This window comes from Orcinus orca, chromosome 8, assembly GCF_937001465.1.
Source record: "Orcinus orca chromosome 8, mOrcOrc1.1, whole genome shotgun sequence".
In the NCBI taxonomy this organism is placed as follows: Eukaryota; Metazoa; Chordata; class Mammalia; order Artiodactyla; family Delphinidae; genus Orcinus; species Orcinus orca.
In genome coordinates this window covers 48,470,844-48,494,371 of record NC_064566.1, presented here as the reverse complement: position 1 = coordinate 48,494,371, position 23,528 = coordinate 48,470,844, and the positions used below count along the sequence as shown (strand labels likewise).

The following is a 23,528-nucleotide window of genomic DNA, read 5'->3' as shown; positions in this document are numbered from 1 at the left end:
GGCACAGGAAGGCACACAGCTCAGCAGGGCAGACTTTATTAGTGATATCAGTACAGCAGAGGTGCCCATGGAGCAAAGGGGAGGGGACCCATGCCGGGACCGGTCCCCTCCTTCTGCCCCTGCAGGACCCTGCGAAGATGGGGCCTGGCCTAGACCAGTTCCTCCCGCTCCAGTGGAAACGTGGCGGTGGAGAGCCTGGGGCTGGCCTCACTTCTTGCTCCTCTTCTCATCCACCCAGTATTGTCACTTCCTTGCAGGATCAGATCTCCCTCCCAGCCCCTAGGCAGGGAACCCCAGCTACTGGGGAGGGGCAGCTCTGGGGGGGGGGCCCTGAAGTCTAAGAATAACCTGTAGGCCCCTCCCTGCCCCGTGCCCTTGAGTTCCCTGGGGCCCAATGCAAGCAGGTGGAGGGAGCAGAGGGCTTCAGGGCGTGTGCGCCCCCAGCCGTTTGGGCTTAAGGGAGCCCCACAGCGACTGAACGCCCCTGCGGACGGTCCACCCTACACGCCGCGCAACAGACTCAGCTGGGGGTGCCGGGAGGCAGGAGGTGGAGGCCTGGGAGCGGGCATCCAGACACTTCTGGTAGCGGAGCTGCAGAGAGGCGGGGGCGGGGGGGGGGGGCGGTCACGCTCCAGCCTGCCCCGTGTGGGCCGGGGGCCACCGCTCCACCACCCTACCCGCTTACCATGCACGCAGCCTGCACGGCCTCTGAGAGGCTGGCAGCATTGGGCTCGCACCAGAACATGTGGCAGCAGAAGGAGGCTGGGCCGGCAGCCATGATGAATGCAAACGTGTGGACATCTCTGCCCACGGCCAGGAAGGACAGGAAGCGCACTCGGCACTCCCCCAGCACTGCCTCCGTCTGCGGGGAGGGGAGCCAGTTGGAAAGGAATAGCCCGGCCCTCTTATACTGGGTGCGTCCATCTTACTGACGGCCCTTCCCCTCATTCCCGGTCTCCCCTCCCTGGCAAGGCCCCTCCATACCTTCTCCACCCAGGTCTTTACCTGCTGGTGCAAGATGGTGAGGGTGGCAGGGGCCACGCTGACGTGACTTGGGGTCCACTGCTCACGGCTACTGGAGGACAGGACCGATTCCAGGGCCCCATTTATCACATCTACCCCTGAAAGGTAAGGATATGAACATGGCACTGCCGGAGGTGGAGAGAGGATACCCCCGCTGTACGCTAGACTTTCCAGCTCTGCCCAGTCCAGCCCAGGGCCTTTGCTCCATCCCCACTTCACTAGCCTACAGCCCCGGCTGCTGCTGTATCCCTTCCTTGGTACTCTCCTGCTTGGCTTCAGTGACTGGCACTTTTCTAGCCTCTTCCACCTTGAATCCTAAGCTTGGTTTGCTTCACTGACTCTCCTTCTCCAGCCTCCTAGGCAGACTGACCCCCCAAAGCTGTCCTCTCCATACCCTGCTCTCCACATTCAGACATTCCAGCGCTTCACACCACAATCCCTTCCAAATCAGCCCCTATAGGCCAGTCCTATCCAGTCCTCAAGACCCAACCTTCATTTTTGTTTTAAAGATTTCCATTTGAGGAATGTTTACTCTTGTGTCATACCAGTGCTAAGTCATTACAGTGCACTATGTCATCTACAATCTCACAAAAGATCCCTTTATCTCCATTTTATAGATAAGGAAACTGAAGCTGATAGAAATCAGGTAATAAACCTTAGGTCACACTAAGAAATGGGGATCTGAAGGTAAGCAGTCTGATTCCAGGGCCTGGGTTCTTAACCAGGCCTCTCCCCTGCCCCTTGCCTATAGTCCTAGTTTCGGAACGAGAGTGCTGTCAAAATCTTAGTTGTGGGCTTCCCTGGTGGCGCAGTGGTTGAGAGTCCGCCTGCCGATGCAGGGGACACGGGTTCGTGCCCCGGTCCGGGAAGATCCCACATGCCGCGGAGCGGCTGGGCCCGTGAGCCATGGCCACTGAGCCTGCGCGTCCGGAGCCTGTGCTCCGCAACGGGAGAGGCCCCAGCAGTGAGAGACCCGCGTACCGCAAAAAAAAAAAAAAAAAATCTTACTTGTACTCAGTAATTTCTATGACTTGCTCAAAAGCCAAGGAACGCAAGGTTCCTGGCCTTTAGATCAATCAACTTTCCCTTGTAACAATATCTCCTCTACTTATAACTGCTGCTAAACATTTCCACCCGTGCGCCCCACTTTTGCTTGTACTCAGCAGAGAACCAAGGCAGGAGCACACCGGCATGGTGGGGCATGGGTTCTGTTCCCTGCACTGCTCGTGAGCTGGCTGTGGCATCTGGGTACCATCGCAGTGAAGAACTTAGGGTGAACGATGCCAACGCAAAAGCACACACCTCTGTGGTCTGCTCTTGGGCCCTCGTGCCCCTTTCAGTGCCTCTGGGCTCCCACCAGGAGCAAAACACATGGACCCTTTGAGGGCAGAAAACAGATCTTCCTCGAAAGTCCTCCCTCTTGGCCTTGCTAGCCTTACCTCTGGCTGCATCAAAGCCAAGCTCCTCTCCTAAGCATGAGGGACTCCAAAAACTGGCCTCATCCGATCTGTCAAGCTTCGTATTTTGCTGCTCCGTGAGCTTCAAACGATTTATGTAGCATTCTTAACATCTAATCTTGACGAATGCCCAGCGAGGCAGATGGGGAACACAAAGTAAGAGAAGAGGATGCCCTTGAAGGACAGGCTGTAACTGAGGGAAAAGCCTCTGTCTAGAGGGCCCTTCCCCTCTTGACTGTCTGCGAAACTCCCAATTCTCACGCCTCAGAGTTCCCCCAGGGCCCACCTGGGAGGCCTTCCCTGCTGTAGGGCAGAGAGGGTGTTGCTGGGACAACTCTCAGCATATCTTGTAACTGCTGGGAACCCTTTCTCCACACTGGGCTGTGGCCACCTCAAGGACAGAAACCAAGTTTCATTCATGTCTGTGTCCCCAGTCCTAGCACAGGGATTATCTACTGAAGGAATTCCAGATGCTTGAGCAAGTCACCCGCGAGGCAACATGGGCAAATGCACCCAAACCGGTATAACCAAGCAACCCAGAAGCCACAGGAGGGTGACAACACAGGCAGGAGTGGGTGGGCCAGGGCAGCCTGCAGAGGGCTCAGATGTGAATGACATTGATGCCAGTCAATGGAAAAGCTCAAAGATCATGAGTGTAGACCATTCATCAAACTGCTTAATAAGCAGATGGAGCTGCGGAGGTGGCACCTGGCCCCAGGATGGGGAGCAGCAGCATGCAGGCGGGGAAAGCAGTGGAACTAGGTGGCCCGGAAAAAGTCTATTTGGTAACAGCTCAGGACTGAAACCTACACCCTGACCCCAGCCCCAAGCTCCCAATCCCCCTTATATCCTTATTTTTTTGTTGTTTTTGTTTTGGTTTTTTTTTGCGGTACGCGGGCCTCTCACTGCTGTGGCCTCTCCCGTTGCGGAGCACAGGCTCCGGACGCACAGGCTCAGCGGCCATGGCTCACGGGCCCAGCCGCTCCGCAGCATGTGGGATCTTCCCGGACCGGGGCACGAACCCGTGTCCCCTGCATCGGCAGGCGGACTCTCAACCACCGTGCCACCAGGGAAGCCCAATGTCCTTACTTTTTTTCCATCTAAGTTGTAGCCTTCTAACATACTATATAATTTACTTATTTTATCTATCCTGAATAGAATGGCAGCTACTTGAAGGCAGGAATCTTGGTCAGTTTTGCTCATTACCACCAAGAACCTAGAGTAGTGCCTGGCACAAATCAGGCACTCAATAGTCATTTGCTGATGAACGAATGATTAATGAGTGAATATTCCAGCTTCAGGAGGGACCAATGTTAAACTCATGGAGGTTAAAAAGGGAGCACAAATAAAGCATGAAGTGGGACTTCCCTGGTGGCGCAGTGGTTGAGAATCCACCTGCCGATGCAGGGGACACAGTTCGATCCCTGGTCCGGGAAGATCCCACATGCCGCGGAGCAACTAAGCCCATGCGCCACAACTACTGAGCCTGCGCTGTACAGCCTGCGAACCACAACCACTGAGCCCACGCACCCCAACTACTGAAGCCCGCGTGCCTAGAGCCTGTGCTCCACAACGAAGAGGAGACCCCGCTCTCCGCAGCTAGAGAAACCCTGCGCGCAGCAACGAAGACCCAATGCAGCCAAAAATAAATTTTTAAAAATAAATAAATTTATAAAAAAAACAAAAATAAAGCATGAAGTGAGTTTAGGGACTACTGTGTGAAAGCTGTGGCTTCCGCAGAGTAGACCCACTGAGCTGACGGACGGCAGAGGGGCCGGCGAGGGCTACAGACAGTTGCTTTAACGTGGTGAGAACTTATGTGAGTGGCAGGGGGACAGGGGAGTAGGGTAGTAACTGCAAGAGGCATGAAGTTGGGGGTGAGGAAGAGGAGGAAACTAGCACAAAGGTGAAGGGCTCAGCCACACCTCCTTCCTGCTCCCCCAGCAGGACTCTCTCGCCTGCGGTGGCAGTGCCACGGAATCCAATCCACTCCTCTCTGCTAATCCAGGCCTTCCTTCAAGCCCCAGCTAAATCCCCACCCTCTCTAAGAAGGTTCCCTCACTGAATGGAAGGTGCTGGTCACTAGTCAGGATGGTTTGAGAGGAAGAGCAGAGAAATGAAGATGACCAGGGTTAGAGTCCTTGGTCTGCCATCTCCTGGGCTACGTCATCTGAGGCATTCTTTCATCTGTGTGTTTGTTTATCCATTCACCCAACACTGTCGAGTTCTTCCTAAGTGTCTTTTGACACAACACCCAAGCATTTCTTCAAGCTGTCTCTTTTTTTCCCCTCTGACCTCGCTCCTCCACTGTCCATTAAATGTTGGAGGGGCTCACCGCCAGGCTCGTTTGCCTTCTCGCAGTGGCTGCCCACTTTCTGGGCTCGATCTTCTTCACACTCGTGGCTTTGATTACCTCTCTAACCCAGTGGTGCCCACACTTGTATCTCCAGCCCAGATACCTCCTCCGTGAATCCAGATGCCAATGTGAGTTTGCCGCTCACCTTCCTGAAGGCACATCAGACTCAGGATGCCTGAAAACTGAACTCAAATCTCCAAACCCAAACTGGCCTCTTCCAGTGCTTCCTACCTTTAGAGAATTGCACCACTATCCGGTTAGCTCCGAAAGCCAGGGGTCAGCCTTAGTGCCTCTGCCCCTCACGCCACATCCAACCAATCACCAAGGCCTCTGCTGACTTTAACTGTCTAATCGTCTCTTGAATCCACACACTCCTCTTCAGCCCCAGCACAGTCCAAGATGTTCTCATTACTGGCCACAACTACTGCACGGTCCTCCTGGGTTCCCCACGTCCCCCTCCCCCTGCTGAGCAGCCTTCTCCACTGGTATAGCCAAGGTGAGCGGTACAAAACTCAAATGATTATGCCTAGTGCGCTCCAGAGAAATCCTCTTATAACTCCCTGCCGCTCTTAGGACGAAGAACAAATCACTAACGTGGCCTACAAGGTCCCGCAGGGCCTGACTGCCGCCGAGATCCCAGCCGCATCTGGCGCGGCTGGCCTTCTCTCAGTGCCTTTGAAGTACCAAGGTGCCTCCCGTGATGGGTCCTCACACCGTTCACTCTGCCTGGAGTGATCCTTCCCACTTTACTCCTGTCTCCATGCCACCTGGCCACATTAGATCCTACTCATTTTTTAAATCTCAGTTCAAATGTCACTTTCTGAAGTCTTTTAGGACTCCCTAGCCTAAATGAGGCTCCTCTGTTACACAGTTTCATAGCATCTTGCTACTTTCTTTCACCGAATGACTCAACTTGTAATTTGACATTTATTTATGTGATTATTTGATTTATTCCTCTTTTTTCCTACTGTAATCTCCTGTAACCTCCATGAAAGCAGGGCTGTGGCCATTGTTCTCCCAGGACCTGGTACATGGTAGGCTTCATAGGTATTTGCTAAGTGAACGAACAAGTGAATAACAGGTACCGTAAAAGCACTAGAAACATGAGTGGACCTAACAGTCTCTAGCCTCGGCTTATCTATAAGATGGGCATCATCATAATCCCAACCTCACAGGATCCTCAAGGATTAAGTGACATATAAGGGAGTACTTTACAAGCAATAAAGCACGTTGACAAATATGCTCACTGCTTCCTCTCTAGATGCTCACAGCCCACACCCAACCCAGCCCCCGGCTGCTCCAGCGTTTCCAGTCATCGAAGACCCGCCTCCCAGCCTAACCAAAGCTTTTCTGTGGGATTCAGGAGTGGGTCTCCCTATATGCCCGGTTCACTGGTTCATAGTGAGTGAAGGCAGGGTACGGAGTGCAGCTGGGACAGAAGTACAGGAGGTGGGATGCATTTTGAAGGGCAGGGAGACATCAGCATGAGGAAGGTCTGGTAGAAGGGGCACTGGGAGGCAGAGGGTGGGAGCAGAGTTTGGGGATCAAGGAGGTGGTCCCTGCGTGAAAAGGGACACACATACCAACAGGCTTAGCAACAGGCACGTTCCCCAGGTAATAGACTTGGAACTTTTGTACCAACTCATTCTTAGGCGCTGGGAATTCCACTGCGGGGAAGAAAGGAGAGGATCAATCATAGCGGCAGACCTTGCTCACTGCCAGTCCCCACCACCAGGGTATAAGCTGGACATTCACCGGGCCAAGGCCCTACCTCCACCCCCTCCCCCTGCCTCCCTTTAACCAAAGTCCCTCCACTTATTTGACCCAAAGAATTGAGCCTCCATTTTTCTATCACTCTGTCCAGTAGCTCGTGCCTCTTCTTGGGTCACCCCACCCTTGCACACAAAGCTGAGGCAGACCTGGTAGGGTTGTGACACTGACCTTGGAAAGGGACATCCACAAGTTTAGAGTGGTCCAGAGAGAGTCCATTTACCAAGCAGCGGGCGTTGCGCCGTTCGGCCATGATCTGCAGAAGGGGAAAGGGGGAGGGGAAGAGCGAGGGAGGGTGTGTTAGGCTTCACGGCCCTGGAGCCCCCCACCCCGCCTCAGTGACCCCACCCACATCCTTGTAGAGCAAAGGTGGCAGCTAGCCCAGGGTGCGGAGGGGGCCGTGCCTTAGAGCAGATCTCATGCAGGCTGGTGGCGATGTTCTTGGCAGGTGCCTCACAGCGAAACACGTGGCACTTGAGCATCTGGGTCAGCTTATCGCGAGCCACGTAGGCAAAGTCCCTGTTGGGGGGAGGGGCACCTCAGCGTCTCCCAGTGCCCTCCAGTGCCGGGCCTCATTCCGCCCCACCCACGCCCTCCCCATCCATCGCAGCTCCTCCAGGGCTTCTGCCCTCGGGATGGGGTGCTGCGGGCGCTGCCTCCTGGCCGGAGGATAGACAGGCAAGCATGCCGAGGTCAAGGAGGACGGGCGAGCACAGCGGGCAGGAAGGGGCAGGGCAGAATAGGGGAACTTGGGTGCTTCATGGCATCTGGTCCAGGTGTGGGAAGAGGAACGGTCAAGGCAAATTAGGCATAGTACCTCTCTCTGGGTCCGGCAGCACAAGAGAGGCAAAGAGCAGAGTTAGGGAGGAGGGCCCCACTCTGACTGCCCGCCCCCCCAGGACCCCTGGCCCTGCTCCCACCTTCCGCTGTCCCGCCCGACGCCCCACACGCGAATGCTGACGATGGGCTGGGCGTGCAGCAGGGCCTGACTGTGCGGCTCCACCAGCTTTAGTGTCTCATCCTCCAGCTGTAGCAGCAGATCCTTTCCCTGCAGGCCCAGGAAGCGGACGCTCAGCGGTGCCCCAGCTGGGAAGGTGGCTGAGCTTTGCCACTTCCAGCTTGAGGGAGGGTGAGCCCCAGCTCGAGGGCCCTTGCTTTGGTGTCGGACCAGCCACCCTGCAGCCTCCCTCTAGTAAAGGTCCCACCTGTCACCTCTAACGAGACTCCTTTTATCATCCCCATCGCGTCTCCCAAGGTCCCAACGTGGAGTCACACGTCCACCTCACAGGCTGTCACCTGGCGGGTGTGCACCTCCCTCCCCAGCCCTTGGGGCGGCAGCTGGGCTCTCCCAGCCCTCACAGTTCCCTTCACTTCTCCGTTGCCCGGCCACCCTGCCAGCTCAGGCCCTCACCTCCCCCCAGCCCCCAGACATGGGGTCGTGCAGATTGTTTTTGTGGTAGGAGAGCTGACGGATGCAATTGTTGACTGCCACACTGCTGCGGCCAGGGGCCAGCTCCTCCTCCGTCATCTCCACCCAGCCAAGGGAGCGCACGGCGAAACACTGCCAGACACAAAACAGGGGGCGGGAGATAGAGGCTCTGAGCTAAAATCGGAAGAGCCCCCAGCTCAGGACGCAAGGAGGTTTGCTGAGACCAGAGGAGTTCCTGACTCAGAACACAGTGGGTGGGAGGGTATAAGACTAAGAGGCTCTACAAACAGGATATAGTTGCAGGAGGGGTGCTGGTCTCAGAGGAGACCCCTGCCAGTCGAGGAAGCGTCTGAGCCAAGCCTGGAACGGCCCCCTGCCAGGCCACGGGACTGGTTGAGTTAAAAACTGAAATGCCTCCCACTCAGACACAGGGGTCTCTGCTGAGACTTCAAGAGCTCAGGACCTGGCAAGCTGTACTGAGACCACAGAGGCCCGCAGAACATGACCCAAGGGGCATTCCTGTACACAGGGGGGCCCAACGTGGGAACGGGCATTGGTCTTGAACAAACCTTGATCCCTGGGTTGGCATTCCGTGGGGGCAGCTTCTCCTCCTCTTGGGGCAACGGCTCTGGGCTGGAGGCAGGTGGTAACACTTGGTACAGGCCCCCAAACGGGGAGCTGTCCCATGGTCCCTTCCAGACAGACCCATCCCACTGTCAGCCCACTGTGTCATGCCTTCCCACTTACCTGAGGCTCTGAGCTGGGAAAGGCAACGTCCCCTCCTCAGGGTCCTTCAGTCCCAAATCCATCGGGGCCTCCTCACTGGGCTCATCCTTGGGAAGGGGAGAGAGGAATCAGGACCAAAATGATGCCCCTTCTCCAGCTCCTCCATTGTGAAGGAGGTCCCCTCACTCACCTTCCAAAATTCTCCATCCTCGAAGCCTTCTCCATGCGTGAAGCCGGTCCAGGTGAGCTAGGAGGGGTGGGAGCCAGGGGTGGGTGGCTCATCTAGCAACAGCAGCGCCACCCTCCCCCCCGGTCAAAACCATCAGGCCCGCGAGCCTCACCTGGGACTCCTCTCGGGGGCTGCTCCCCTGTGATGGGGAGGCCTGGCCCGGGGGCTCCCACTGAGTGGTCCCTGTTGGGATGTGCCAGTAGTAGGTCCCTGAGGTGTCCTGGACCCTCATCCATCCAGCTGGCAGGTCGGAATCCGTCTCGAAGGCGTTCGGGTTCCAAAAGGAATCTGCTAGGTGGGGGTTCTTGGTGAGGGTCTGCCCACCCAACCAGCAAATCATGGGTGCTATGCCCAGTCCCCTCCCAAGACCCCATGGTGGAGGAAGGGCAGGGGAAGGGCTCCAGCACAAGGTTCCTGCTTCCTCCTAGAGCTTGAAGTCTGGAGTCACAGCATGGGGGGCCCCCAGCGTGAGACGTGACTCAGGTCTCCTCCTGGGCTCTGCTCCTGGCTAACATGGCCAAACAGAGGGAAGGAGGGAGGCAGAGAGAAGGGAAGGAGGTTGAGTGACCCCAAATGACCTCCTGTCAGACATATCCGGATCCCAGGTGCACACACTTAGCGGCTCCTGCACACACGGGTGCACACAGACATACAACATATACAAGCCCTACGACATACCTGTGCAGCCACCACAAACCCAAGGGTGTACACACACAGGAGATACCCGCAGACAGCAGGTATCGCATACGGGTGCACGCGCACGTGCAGGGGCAGACACACACACACCAACTCCAGCCATCCACTGATGCGGCCACCACACACAGAGGAGCGCGCACATACAGCGATATAGTCCAGCCCCTGCCACATGTGTGTGCAGAGACCACACCCACAATGACCTCCAAAACATGTGTGGGTACCACACAGACACTGAATACACATTCAGACACACAACATATGTCAGCCTCTGCCACATGTGTGCAGATTCCGTAGACACCCACAACCTAACCCTTGCCACACACGAGTGCAGGCGAACATTCCATGCACATGCACACACACCACGCACCTGTGACATAGCCCCTCCTCCCCCGGCAGAGCCACGCCACTCCGGCCCTGCAGCCCAGCTCAGGCCTCCACCACTTCTGTGCTCCCTGCCAGCCCCGCCCCACATCACGCCCGGGGCCCGTGCTGCCCCTCACCTGGGCTACTGTCCTGCAGGACGATGGCCAGGAAGAAGTCCTGGGAGAACATGGCGCTTGTTCCCAGCCCCTCCTGCCTCCACCCTCCCTCCTCACAGCCCCTCCAGCCCAGCCAGCTGGGCTCGCAGCCTGGTGCTGGGCTGCAGAGAAAAGCTCATCCCGCCCCCTTCTCACCAGGGCAGAGCGCCTGCCAGGCAAGATCCTCCCCCGCCTGGAGCTCACTAGGGAGGGGCCAGGACCACCAGGTAAGGGGACCCCATTGGGGTGGGGCTGTGGGGTAGGGCTCATGAGACCCCAGCCTTCCCTGCTCACATCTCTTCTTTCTAATCCTGCGTCCCCTCCCCCCAGTCCTGAATCTCCATCCCACCCCAAAGCGGTCACCTCGGTGCCACAGTCAAGCCCAGTCTTAGGGACACCAGGAGGCTCAGCCCTTCAGGAATCCCCCAGCTACCTGGGGCCCTGCAAAGCCTAGAGCTCTCAGTACAAACAGGGTGTGGCTTCAAGGCTCCCGGGGATCCCTCCCCTGCCCAGAACCTGCCCAGCAGTTCGAGCGGAGAGTGGGGTTCAGGGGCTGGGCCCCAGCAAGCTTGAGGCTGGGCTTGGGGCTTCCCAGCACCAAGCCCCCTCACCTGCCAGGGCCCAGCTAGGCTGCAGCGTCTCCTCGGCAACCGCAGCACCAGGACCGGCTGGGAGCGCCCAGACTGCTGACGTGCTTCCCGTTACCAGGGAAACCAGGAATCCTGACTGGTCCAAGAGGCAGCACTGAGGGACAGGCAGTCCCCAGACCCAGGCTGCTGGGCAAACAGGCACGGAGGGCTGGGAGTGGGCGTGGTTACACCAAGGTGGCTGCAAACCTGATGTGAGAGTCATTGGGGCGAGGTGCCTCACTGCCCTCAGCTTCCAAATGAGGTGGGCCCACAGAGGAGGGGCTCTTCTTGCCCATCCAGCCTCTAGGTACCCATTACTGCCTCTTTCCCCCCCACCCTCCCCTCCCCTCAGGCCCTAGGGAATTAGAATGCCCGCTTTTCCCCAGAGACCCTCCATCGTCTTCAGGGCTCTCCCGCCAAACCTTCCAGGAACCCCACACCCAGGGCAGCCGTGCTCCGCAGAGCCACACCTTTCTTCCTGAAGGGTCACAGGCCCCTTGAATCTGCGGACCAGTTCACCATCTTCTGACTGAGTCACACACACCAATCCATCTGCCATCCCTGTCAGCCTGCACCTTCCTGCTTCAAAGAGCTTCATCCTTCCGATCTGTCCTGGAGGGGCCGCTCTCCCCGACCATCTGGGAGGCCCTTCTGGAGCTTGGCACGTCTCCCTCCAAGCACAGCCCCACCCCGGCCTTTGCTTCCACAAGCACGCATTTATTCAGGAATGTACACTTTCACTCCTGCACCAATTCATTCCGGCGCTCCTTCACGCACTCAGAGGTTCATGTATCATTCATTCACCCACGCATGCCTCCCAGGCTAAGCCAGATGTAGTCATTTGCTCAGGACTCAGGAACGCTCTCCTTTCCCCACCCCCACGCACGCCCGTAGTCCAGACTAGTATCTTCTACCTGGCTCAATGCAGCAGCCTCACGAAGGGTCTCCCTCTCCCTGTTTAGTCTCCTCCAGTCTGAGCTGCAGGCTACATCCCAAATGATTGTTCCAAAATGCTAACCTTCTCTCCAGTTGAATCCTCTAATTGTTTTCTCCTTGCCCTCAGGATAGAACCCAAATTCCTCTACAAGGTTTGTTTGCTGTTATGAGCCCCTAATCGCCTGCCTCTCAGCCTTACCTCTGACCACCCTCCATACCTCTGGTCTCTCTCTCCCTGCCTGGGACACGCCCCTTATCCTCCCTGAGCCCAGCCTCCCTCCCCTCAATCTTGACCTGGCACCAGCCACTCCTCCTTCCAGCATCAATGTAAAGGTCGCTTCTCAAAACTGACCCACCCCCTCTCCCCGACCATGCACACAGGCAGGGTGCTGATGTCCCTCCTGCACCTCCCCCACCCCAGGGCCCAAACAACCTGTTTACTTCTGTCTCCACCCTAGACTGTGAGTGCCATTGAGGGCAGGAACATCTGACCCCTGCAGTATATATTCTTAGCATTTAGGACAAGGCCTAGCAATGAGTATGAACCCAACACAGTGGGTTCCCAGTATGAACCCAACACAGGTAGGAAAGTTCATTGATTCAACATTCATCATTTGGTCATCATTCGTTCATTCATATACGTATGCATGCAATCAACAACTTGGTGGAGATCCTAGGGTGGGAAGGAGAAAATAATGTTTGCTCAATTCTACCACATTCCTACAGGAGCCCAGACCTCCTCTGTGGCCTTCCTGGTCATAGCAACACAGTTACAAAAGAGGCAGTGGCGCAGCCCCTTCTGCTACCCTCAGTTAACACAGCCTCCAGCAGAGCTCGATCCTTGCCCATCCTCTCGCCACCCCAGCTCGCTTGCTGAGGTCACTGCCCACACCCAGCATACCCTTCCCAGCTCTTCAGCAGTTCTGTCCTCCCACTCCCAGAAAGCTCATAGGAGTGGCCACTACAGTGACCATTCAGGGGCCCCAGAGCAGCCAGGCTCTCCATTATTTGGCCCCAGATTCACATCCCCTAAGGCAGAGGTTGCAAATAAGCAACCTGCAGTCTGATGTAAACCTCAGATAGATTTTGTTTGGCCTGCATGGTGCTTTTTTAAAAAACAGACTCGGTTGCTAACATTTAGAAATTGGCATGTTTCACATCAATATCTAGTTTTCAGTTTCCCTTGAAAAGTCACATGAACTGGCTCCATTGAGCCTACATTTCCCCCCACCTAACCCTATAAAAGCCAGCGGGAGTGGAGTAGTAGCTGTTCCCTGCAAAAGGGACCCAGGCGATGACCACTGACTGCCGCTAACATCCCCCTAAAGACAGGCAATCAGACTTTGTCTTTGGTAGAATTACTCAATACCACCTGTGAAGTGTTCTTACAAAAACAAAACACAAAGAACCCCTCAAATCTGAATCTGATCAAGGCTCTAGAATTCACTGTCAATTTACAGGAAATCCAGGGAAAGAGGAACATGTTCAACACCACACAGGGAGGGTCTGCAAATCCAGACCACGGAAAGCCCAGGGCAGACAACACAGTGGCTTCAATTAAAACAACAACAACAAAACACCGAGCAAAAATAGAGAGATGGAGGAATAATGTATAGATCAAAAGAAATCTTGACATATTGACTATCAAAAGGTCTGTTCCTGGGCTTCCCTGGTGGCGCAGTGGTTGAGAGTCCGCCTGCCGATGCAGGGGACACGGGTTCGTGCCCCGGTCCGGGAAGATCCCACATGCCGCGGAGCGGCTGGGCCCGTGAGCCATGGCCGCTGAGCCTGCGCGTCCGGAGCCTGTGCTCCGCAACGGGAGGGGCCACAACAGTGAGGGGCCCGCATACCGCAAAAAAAAAAAAAAAAAAGCTCTGTTCCTATTTGGATATTGATGCAATGAATCAAAACTTTTTAAAGAGTGGGGAGAACGTTTATCAGACAACTGGGAAATGTAAACATTGACTGGATATTCGATGATATTAAGGAATTATTGCTAAATTTCCGTAGGCATGATATTGATATTGTGGATTTTTTTTCAAAAGAGTTTTATCTTTCAGAAAGGCATGAATGAGTGGGGACTTCCCTGGTGGTCCAGTGGTTAAGACTCCGAGCTTCCACTGCAGGGGGCATGGGTTCGATCCCTGGTTGGGGAACTAAGATCTCGCATGCCGCACGGTGCAGACAAAAAAAAAGCATGAGTAAACATTTACCGACGTATTTGCTTCAAAATAACTTAGGCTGGGGCCCAGGAGTAGGTGCGGGTATAGATGCAGCAAGGTTAGCCACGTGTTGCTAATTGTTGAAACTGGGTCATGGGTAAATCAGGCTCGTTATTCTATTATTTTTGTATATGTCTGAAAATGTCCATAGTAAGTTCTTTGAAAGGGGATGACATGCTGCCCTTGGCTCATCTGAACTGCATGCTCCCTGCAAAGGTCCCCCAGTTTGGGGTCTGGGTAAGGTGCCTGCTGCCTGGTGTGGGAGGAGTCTTTCCTGACACTAACATCCAGCCCAGGCTTGTGGCCGCAGCCCATTATCTCTGCCCCTTGCTCCTCAGCTGTCTGCATCTCTATGTGACACTAGCAAATGCAGAGACTCAACTTATTTAAATGGGACACATTTAATGGTCAATCCTGGGAGTCCTAATATCTATCCCCCCCACCCCAACAAAGCATATGTTTATTCTTCCTTTGCTTCCTAACTTTTAGTCAATATCTTATTCCTGACTAAACAGTACTCTTGCAACGTCCAGTGTGGTGCTCTGCACACAATACCCCATTCTTTTCCAAATAGACCTCGGTGGGGAGGAGCTGCCTCTAAATAACAGCCCGGAGTGCACCTGGGCTCATCGTGCTGTAGGCATCGGTGACAGCGTAGGGCCAAGAGCTCGGGTCTGCACTTGGACTTGGTTTAGATCTCAGTTCTACTGTGATCTCAGACTGTCTGTGACCCTGGGAAAGGACTAAACCTCTCCAGGCCTCTATTTTGTCACCTGTAGTATGGGCATAAAAAAATAGGATTCCACACGACAATGCTGAGCACAGTGCCAGTACCTGGTAAGTGCCTCATACACAGACCTAGGCCACCATCCACCGGGAGTGTGGGATGGATGGGTCTAGTGCTTGTTCAAGCACTCTCTGAACGTAGGGGCCATGTCCTTCAGGAAAACCTGGGCGTGGCCTGCTGAGGACTGAGGATACAGGCTCTGTGACTCACGGCCAGGCTGGCCCTCTGTATGGAGGGACCCCCCCCCCGCCCTCTCGCCCTCCCACATTCCCCACAGCAAGCTCCACAAGGTACCTGTGTCCTCCGGGGAGCCATAGGAGGGGCTGCCCTGGGATAAGGTGGCCCAGCTCGAGTCCTCGTCACTGGCCGCGCTGTTCCGCATGCCAAACAGAAGGCTGGCACTCTTGCTATGCTCTCGGGGGCCGTCTGCAAGGGCCTGGGGCCCGGGGGGCACCTCCGCACTCCCCAGGGGCGCCGGCAGCCCTGGGGGAGAAGACAAGTCGTCCTCGTCCTCCTCCTCGTCCTCATCATCCTCCTCGGCCTCCCCTGCTGCCTTCTCCTCTCCCTCCTCTGGGCCCTGCTCTCGGGTGCCGATGATCAGGCCGGGTCCTCGGAGCCCTCTGTTGGCCGCATTATGGGCGGAGAGCTCCAGCTCAGAGTACAGGTGCATCAGGCCTTTGGGGCCCAAGGGTGCCATCTCGGGCTCCTGGCTGGCTTCCTCAGCCAGGGTCAAGGTCACGTTGCGATTCTGGTCACGGTGGGCTGTGGCAGCCCGCCGGAGCTGGTTCTGGCCCTCCTTTAGCCACTTGGCATTGGCGGGGCCCGGCTCGGGTCCCCCCCCCTCCCCCATGGCGCTGCGCAGGTCCTTGGGTCCCACGGCCGTGGCCTGCAGCTTGGCGTTGAGCAGCTGGTTGTGGGCAGCGTGCAGGGGCAGGGGCAGGCTCAGCGCGGGGCCTCCGTGGCTGTTGGCATTAATGGCCGACTGGCTCAGGGATGATGGAACAGACATGGCCTTGGCAGATCCTGCAGGCGGGGAGGGGAGACCACGTTGAGCCTCCAGGTCGGGATAGCAGCACCCCTGCTTCTGTCCCAGGCCTGTGCCCTGCACCTCCTCATCTCCCTGCGCTCAGCAGACCAGCACACACCGCTGTGTCCGCTGAGCTATTTTCCCAGGAGAATAACTGGGCTCAACTTCTGTCCTCCATCACCACCACCACCGGCTCAAACCCCACCCCCACTGACCAGGCCCAGGCCCACAGTCCACCCCATCCCCAAATCCCCAGCGCTGAGCTTGCTGGGATAGCACAGCCAGCCCCTGCTTTGCCCTCACTCCCAACTGCAGAGACTCCACACAATGGCTCTCTGTGCGTCCCCACCCCCAGCTCATCCAACTGGGGCTTGCTGTGCCAGGGGCACAGATGGTGAGGGACTGGCTCGTGTGTTCTGGACACTGGACACTGCCTGCCCCCTTCCTCCTGCCACACCACTATGCACAGCCCCACCACTGTGAGCTCCCCACGCTCTGTTCCTATCGTCATAGATCGCTGGGTCCAATCAGCCCCCGAGCCCACCCCATCCTAGAGACCATGAGGACAAGAGAGAATGAGCATAGACCAAGCCCTCAAGGGCAAGGTCCTAGGAAGGCAGGTCATAAAGGAAGGGCCTTCAGCTCCAACTCGTGGTTCCTTTGACCAGTTGAAGCAACATTTTGGTGACTGTTTCGATAAAGTATCTCACCTCGGGTACCAATTCCTCTGCCAGCCCCTATGATGCCCCATGCCTGGGTCACTGCAGGAGTCTTTGATCTGGACCCTCCAGCCCTTCAGGTCTTTGCCCAAATGTCACCTTTTCAGTGAGGCCTTCCCCGGATACCCTTTGTAAATCTGCAGGCCACCGTGGCCCCTCCCAGCAATCCCCAAACTCCCCCCAGCACCCAACACCATCTGACAAGCTAATTTATTATTTACTTCGTTCAATGATTGTCTGCTCATGACTCTAATTTCAGTTCCACAGTGGTGAGGATTTTGTCTTTCTTGTTTTTTTTTTTTTCAATGTAGTATGCCTAGGGCTTAGCACAGTGCTGACACAGAGCAAGAACTCAATAAATATTTGTTGAATCAGTGTAGGAATCTGCCCTCCCATCTGCCCCAGGCCCCATTTTGCATCTCCTCTGCCAGTTTCAGAAAACATACTCCGGTCGTGTTACTGTGTCTCAACCATTGCTCACGATGCCCCAACCAAACTCCACCTGCCCTTCAGGTGAGGTCTCCTGTCCCACAGTGAAAGTCCACCAGTCCTATCCCCTCGGACCCCCTCCTGCATCCTCAGAAGCGCTTCGTGGATCACCTTCTCCTCCGATCAGCCAAGCCCATCACCCTAACGACTGATCTCACCCTCAAAGCCCCATTCCACCCTCCCCATCTCCCTGACCTTCCACTGCTAGGCTTCTCTCCTTCCCTGACCCCGCTATAATGTGCTCACTCCCTGGACCCTCCCTGGCCACCCCCTCACAGTTTATTCTCCCTGACCAACCGTTATCCGACTGTGTCTCCGCCTGACCCTCTTAGACACTATCCTCCCCTCCCTGATACCCTCACTCAGAGGTCTCTTCCTACCTGACCTCCCCGCAACATGCAACTCTCCCCTACGGACCGCCTCCCAGGCACACCTTCCCCTCAGACTCCCGCTGCACAGTCCTTTCTCCTCAGTTTCTTACCTGAGCGCTCTCCACCTGCCTGTGTGCCCTGAGTTCTTTCTCTCCTTGAACCCATGGCCCCAGTGTTCTCTGTCTCCACAGCGCAGCTCTCAACCCTGAGCACTGACAGCCCGGAGGTGTTTAGGCTGCCCCGCAAGGCTCTGCCGTCTCTCGGGTGCAGTGCCGGGTCCTGGGGCAGGGGCCATAGCTCGCCTTTCCATCACTCCTAGCCCCTCAGACCCTAGCACAATGCTATGCACACATCTGTGAAATAAATGTGAGAAGGTCCCTGTCCACATGTCTGCCTCACGTGTAACCACCTGCTGGTCTGCTCGGTATGGCTCCACCTCGGCAATGAGAAAGCTCGTGGCCACCAGCATAAATGAGAAAGACAGACGGCCCTGTCTCTGCCCAGAACCACAGTAATCTTCCAGAAATGGAAACCAGATTGTGTCACTCTCCAGCTCAAAAAGTCAGATGGCTCAGGACTGCCTTTAGGATAATGTCTGTACTCGTTAGCAGATCACCAAGAGCCTCCTTGAGCCAATGCCTATGACCTCTCGGGCCTCCTCCCCGTCCTGCCTCCTTCCCACCTTACACTCCAGCCACAGGAAGTATGGTGGATTCTAGAACACGTCACACTCACATGGCCCTGGCTCTTTGTTTACACTGATCCCTCGGCTTGGAATCCCGTCTCCCCTTGTGAGGACCTCTGCTTATGTTTCACTACTTGGCTCAGCGGTCAAAGCTCCTAAGCAGTAAGTCTTTTCTGTTCAGTCCCCTATCCCCATCCTCACGTGCCCATTCCCTCCCTGGCTCACCATACCCAGTACTGCATTCTGTCCGAACATCTGAGACCCTGTCTCATTCAACTTCGCACCCCATTAGCAAAGAGAGTGTGCTGTGCGTCTGCACAGAGTGGGCCCCTGGTCAGGATGGAGGGGTGAGAGGAACAGGAACTAGGAAGCTCAGAACTAATTGGGGATAGACACTGAGACAGGCTTGTGTGGCCTCATGGGCTGGGGATGGGAGTGTCAGGGAGGGTGCTGGAGAATGATGAAGGGTCCCTGAGCAGGAAGTAGGATGGGGTCCTGGACAGGTGAGGCCTGAGATCTAGGAAAAAAGGGAGGGAGGGAGCTAGCTTAAGCCGATACCCTAGCTCAAAGGCTGTTCCTTTGAGTGGCATCTCCAGGAATTTCAGGAGATGGAAGGCCCCATGACTCTGCCACACTCAGAGCATCACAGGGGTATCAGGCCCTTCTCTGAAGCAGCAGTGTACGGAGCCAGGTTTCTCAGTGTTCAGGCCAGGACCAACCTCCTTAGCATCTGGAAGTGTGGTCGGGGAAGGGCACGTGCCCCGTGAGGCTGGGACAGTGAAGAACCAGGGTGACTGCAGGGCAGGCCCACCCATCTGGTCATGGGGGCAGAAAGCACTGGGGGAGGGAAGGGGGAAGTTCTGCTGTGTGAAGAGTGCTAAAGCCTGAGCGCCTAGCCCAAAGCAGTGCGGTCTCCTTCACCTCACTCTTTAAGGTCAAAGGATGACCAGTTGCCCAATACCTTCAAGAAGGGGCACAACCTAGCCTCTCCCCTCTCACTGGTGCTACCCATACCTGGAGCCTCTCAAAGGATGGAAAGAGACAAATGAATTCTGGCTCAAGGCAGGCAGCTGGGCGGAGCCCTCAGGGGAGGAGCTAAAAGAGTGGCCACTAAGCCTGAAGGGGCTGATAGGAGACCACACGGGTAGACAGGCGAGGCCTGCTCAAGGTCAATGGTCTTCTAACCTGACCACTTACTATATGCCAGGCACTGTGCTGGGCCTGGGGGGAGAGTGACGAATAATAAAGAAATGACTGTTCCCCGAAGGAGCTCACAGTCTAGCAGGGAAACAGTCACTGAACACCTCGTTACAATGCAGTGTAATGGCAGTACCTGGCACTCGAAGCACTCCCTATTTGTTGAATAAGTGATTGACTATTTTGATGGGGAAAGAACAGGGCACTATAGGAGCCCGAGGCTTACTTTGACCGAGACATTGGCGAAGACCTGCCTGAGACAAGAACATGACTCTCCTTGGACCACCCCCTTCACCATCCCTCCCTCTCAGAGGATGACCCCCAACGCACTCCCAGTTCACGGAGGAAATGGCAGCTATCAGCCAGAGAACATCCTCCAACCTACAAACTCAGCACCTATCCTTTTATCTCCTTTTTCCTAAAACCAGTTGCTTCACCTGTCACTTAAATCCCTCCTTTCATGCCTTTCCAGGAATTGTATGCCACTGTTAATCCATGTTTTTCTTCTACCTAATCAACCACTCCTCAGCGGGATCTACCATCTCCCGACTTAAACACAGAGTCTTTCTTGACCTGACATTCTTCCAGCGCCACTTGCTACTCTCTTTTCTCCCCCACATCCGCAAACTTCTTGAAAGAGCTGTCTTCACTCATGGCTGCCATGTCCTCACCTGGGTCTCACTCTTCAACTATTCCCAGTCCTGCTTCCACTCTCAACATGCTTCAGTAACAGCTCCTACCAAGGTCAACATGACCCCTGTGTCATTTAATCCAACAGACCCTTGGAGTCCTCATCCTGGTTGTACTCTCAGCAGCATCTGACACCATGGGCCTCTCATCCAGCTTTCATCCATGGCTTCCACACACTACATCTCCTGGTTTTCTTCCTACTCTCTAGTTACTGCCTGGTGGTTTCTTACACTCCTTTGCTGGCTCTTCATCCTCCACCAGCCGTTACACGCTGGAGTTTCTCACAGCTTGTTCTTATGCCCTTTTCTCTTTCTCACCCGATATTCGACACAGGTATTCATTCATGCCCATAGCTTCAGGTGCCCCCTACAAATTGATGCTTTCCAAAAGTACACCTTCATTTCAGACCTCTCATCTGAGCTCTAGACACACACATTCAACTTGCTACTCAACATCTCCACTCGGATGTCTCAAAGGCCTCTCAAACCAACATATCCACTCATGTTTCTCTCTCCCACACCTTAACTGGTCCTTTCAGGATCCTGGCTCATGGAATGACATGACCACCAGTTCTGTTCTATAAACCAGAAGTAGCAATACCATTCTTTTTTTTTTTTTTTTTGCGTTACGCGGGCCTCTCACTGCTGTGGCCTCTCCCGCTGCGGAGCACAGGCTCCGGACGCGCAGGCCCAGGGCCATGGCTCACGGGCCCAGCTGCTCCACGGCACATGGGATCTTCCCGGACCGGGGCACGAACCCGTGTCCCCTGCATCGGCAGGCGGACTCTCCACCACTGCGCCACCAGGGAAGCCCAGCAATACCATTCGTGACACCACCTTCTCCCTCACTCCCCACATTCAATCCATCCCCAGGTACTGACGATTTTCTATCCAAGAAAAATTTTTGGACTTGATCGACTCTCTGCATCCACTACCGTCAAGAGTCCACACCAAGGACAAAGACTTTAAGATCAAAATTCTTAACATGCCCTCGATTGTCCGGCTCAGCCTTCCTCTCCAGCTTTGGCACTCTGCTGTCCAGCATCACTGGCCTGCTTTTGATTCCTCGAAGACATCATGCTCTCTCTTTCCATCAGGTGTCTGCACGTGATTCCCCTTCTGCCTGGACCCTCCTTCCCCTACCCTCTCAGTCTAATTCCTTTGCCTCTTAGGTCAAATGTCATGTTCTCAGAGACGCCTTCCTTGACCCTCTCTCCCTACCTCCTAGTCCAGTTTAGGTGGTGCTCTTGTGTGTTCTCAAGGCACCATTCACCTTTCCCTTCATGGTATTTATTACATTCGTAATTTTATTCTTATCTGATTTTCCCCTTAGACTGTCAGCTCCATGGGGACAAGGACACAGCCTATTTTGCTCATAATTATATATTCAGTGCCTGACAGTACCTGGTATATATTAGGCGCTCAAAGCATACTTGTTGAATGAATAAATGATCAGATAGTTTTGGGTTTTTTTTAAGGAAAACACTACGTTAGAGTATTAAGAGGAGGTAGGCAAGACGGTATGTTATCAGCAATCAAGGAAAAAAGGGGGTGTGTGGCCTAGATTAAGTTTGGCAGCAGTGGGTAAGATGCAGTGAAATGAATGGATTTGTAAAATACTTAGGTAGTGGATGTAACAGAACTTGGTGACATAAGATGTACAGAGAGAGAGAGAGAGACATTAATCTAGAATGTTGCCTAGGATTCCAGCTTGGGTAGCTGATTGGAAAGTATCCATTTCTGAGAGCTGAAGGAGGAACAGATTTGAAAGAAGGGGTAGAGAGGGAACATAGGAAAGATAATACAGCTTGGGATCAGTAAGTCTGGAAACTCCTGTTGGATTTCCAAGGGGATGTCATGAGGCCAGTTGGATATTGCGTCTGGAGTTCAGGAAAGAGATCTGGGCAAGATGTATAAATCCGAGAATCATATATATGTGTGTGTGTGTGTGTGTGTGTGTGTGTGTGTGCATACATATATGTGTGTGTATATATATGAAATTTGAAGCTTTGAGAGTGAATAAAGGACCCGAGGAGAAAGTGCAGAATGAGCGAAGATGGCCCAGGAAAGAACCAAAAGCCTCACCAGCATCTAAAGAGAGGGGAAGGAGGTAGCAAATGAGATTGAGGAGCAGACAATGCTGCAGGACAGAAACCAGGAAAACGTTTCAAGGAGAGCTGACACACACCACTAATACTAGAAAATGGAAGGCGGATAATAGGAAAGTGTCCATTGGAGTTGGCCACATGGACATCTCCAGTGACCTTGTCTTGAGCAGTTTCCGTGGGTGCCAGAGACAGAAGACCGAGTGAAGTGAATTAATGGAATGTGAGGAAATAAAGACATCAAGTGTAGGCGAGGTTCTGGCTTTAAGGAGTGGAGAGAGCTGGGCCTCTGAGGTACTGGGAAAGCAAGAAACGCACAGGCAGATTCAATAGGTTCGAAATATCCTCTGAATTGGCAGCGGGAAAACTGCTCCTAATGGGTGCTCCTGCCAGTGCTAGGCCTCCTGGCCGAGGGGGGGCCACAGCGGCCCCAGGGCACACCCCTCGGTCGCCGAGGGCAACAGAATGCGGCTTGACAGATGCCAGGCCTGGGACCCTGCAGGAATCCGTGCAGCCTCTGAGCTTACCTCACCACACGTCCTCTTCCCAGTCCTTGACCTCCCCTCCCCCATCCCCTAGTCCCCATCCCCCATCCCCCCACCGCCCCTCGCTTCCCTTCCCCTGTTCTCGCTCCCTATTCATCCCGGAGAGGCAGGAGGTAAAGGTCGGGGAGGGGACGGTGTGAGGACCGAAGTAGAGTCCGACCTTGTAAGGGGGAGAACAGGAGGGTAGTCGGAATACGCGGTGGGAGGGCCGCGCGCGGGGATGGGGCCTGGCGGGGGGACGCGGGCCGCCGCGGAGCTCGGGCTGCGGGGTCCGCCGGTCACTGGAGGCCGGGATCCGACCGCCCGGGCTGGGTCCCGGCAGGGGCAGCTCCTACCTGCGCGGGGAGGCCCCAGGCCCAGGTGGCGGAGGTGGCTCAGGCTGCAGGGCTCGGGCTCCGCGGCGGCTTCTCCATCACAACATCCCCCGCCCAGGAGCGCGCGGGCCGCGGGGCCGCGCCCGGAGCAGCGGAGGCGCGCGCGGGGCAGCGGGTGGGGGAGGGGCGCCATCTTGGGCCGGACGCGGGCCGGGGAGCGGGAGCCCCTCGGCGGCGTCACTGGTGGCAGCCGAGCGGAGGGCCCCTCCCTGCGGGACCCTCGGGCCTCGATGAGTCCAGCGGCCCAAAGCCCCTCGCCGGCCGCCATCCCTGCGCCCGGGTCCCACGGTTCCAGAGCGCTGCCCCAGCCTCCGCCGACCCCCGCCCAGCCCGGCACCGCCCTCCACCACGAGGCCTTGGACTCACCCTGTGCGGCCCACAGGGCCCCGGCCCCGCACCCCGGCGGGGCGACTCACCGAGGGGTTGGAGCGGGAGCGGCTGTGGTAGTGCCAGGGCCGCGGCCGCGCGGGGAGGGGCTCCGAGGAGGCAGCCTGCTCTGCTCTTGCGGCAACACTCCGTGACGTCCTGGTGGAGAAGCGATGAGGGCAC

General features: G+C 55.7%; 1 protein-coding gene across 7 annotated transcripts; it reads right to left on the bottom strand.

The window, feature by feature from the left end:
* Nucleotides 1–20: 20 nt before the first annotated feature.
* Nucleotides 21–23,528, bottom strand: APBB1 (amyloid beta precursor protein binding family B member 1). 7 transcript variants are annotated; one of them, XM_049713044.1, is made up of 14 exons: nucleotides 23,396–23,528; nucleotides 15,073–15,801; nucleotides 9,103–9,281; nucleotides 8,952–9,008; nucleotides 8,783–8,868; nucleotides 8,605–8,668; nucleotides 8,018–8,167; nucleotides 7,527–7,654; nucleotides 7,011–7,125; nucleotides 6,778–6,862; nucleotides 6,420–6,503; nucleotides 1,006–1,121; nucleotides 686–862; nucleotides 21–591 (listed from the first exon to the last, which is right to left on the bottom strand). In XM_049713044.1, exons 2-14 carry the CDS (start codon nucleotides 15,785–15,787, stop codon nucleotides 424–426), a joined length of 2,124 nt encoding a protein of 707 aa, XP_049569001.1. In that variant the 5' UTR covers nucleotides 15,788–15,801; nucleotides 23,396–23,528; the 3' UTR covers nucleotides 21–423. The 7 variants fall into 7 exon arrangements, with proteins under 7 accessions (XP_049569001.1, XP_049569000.1, XP_033260524.1 ...); XM_049713043.1 differs by having other exon boundaries at nucleotides 23,346–23,485; XM_033404633.2 differs by lacking the exon at nucleotides 23,396–23,528 and adding an exon at nucleotides 22,941–23,096.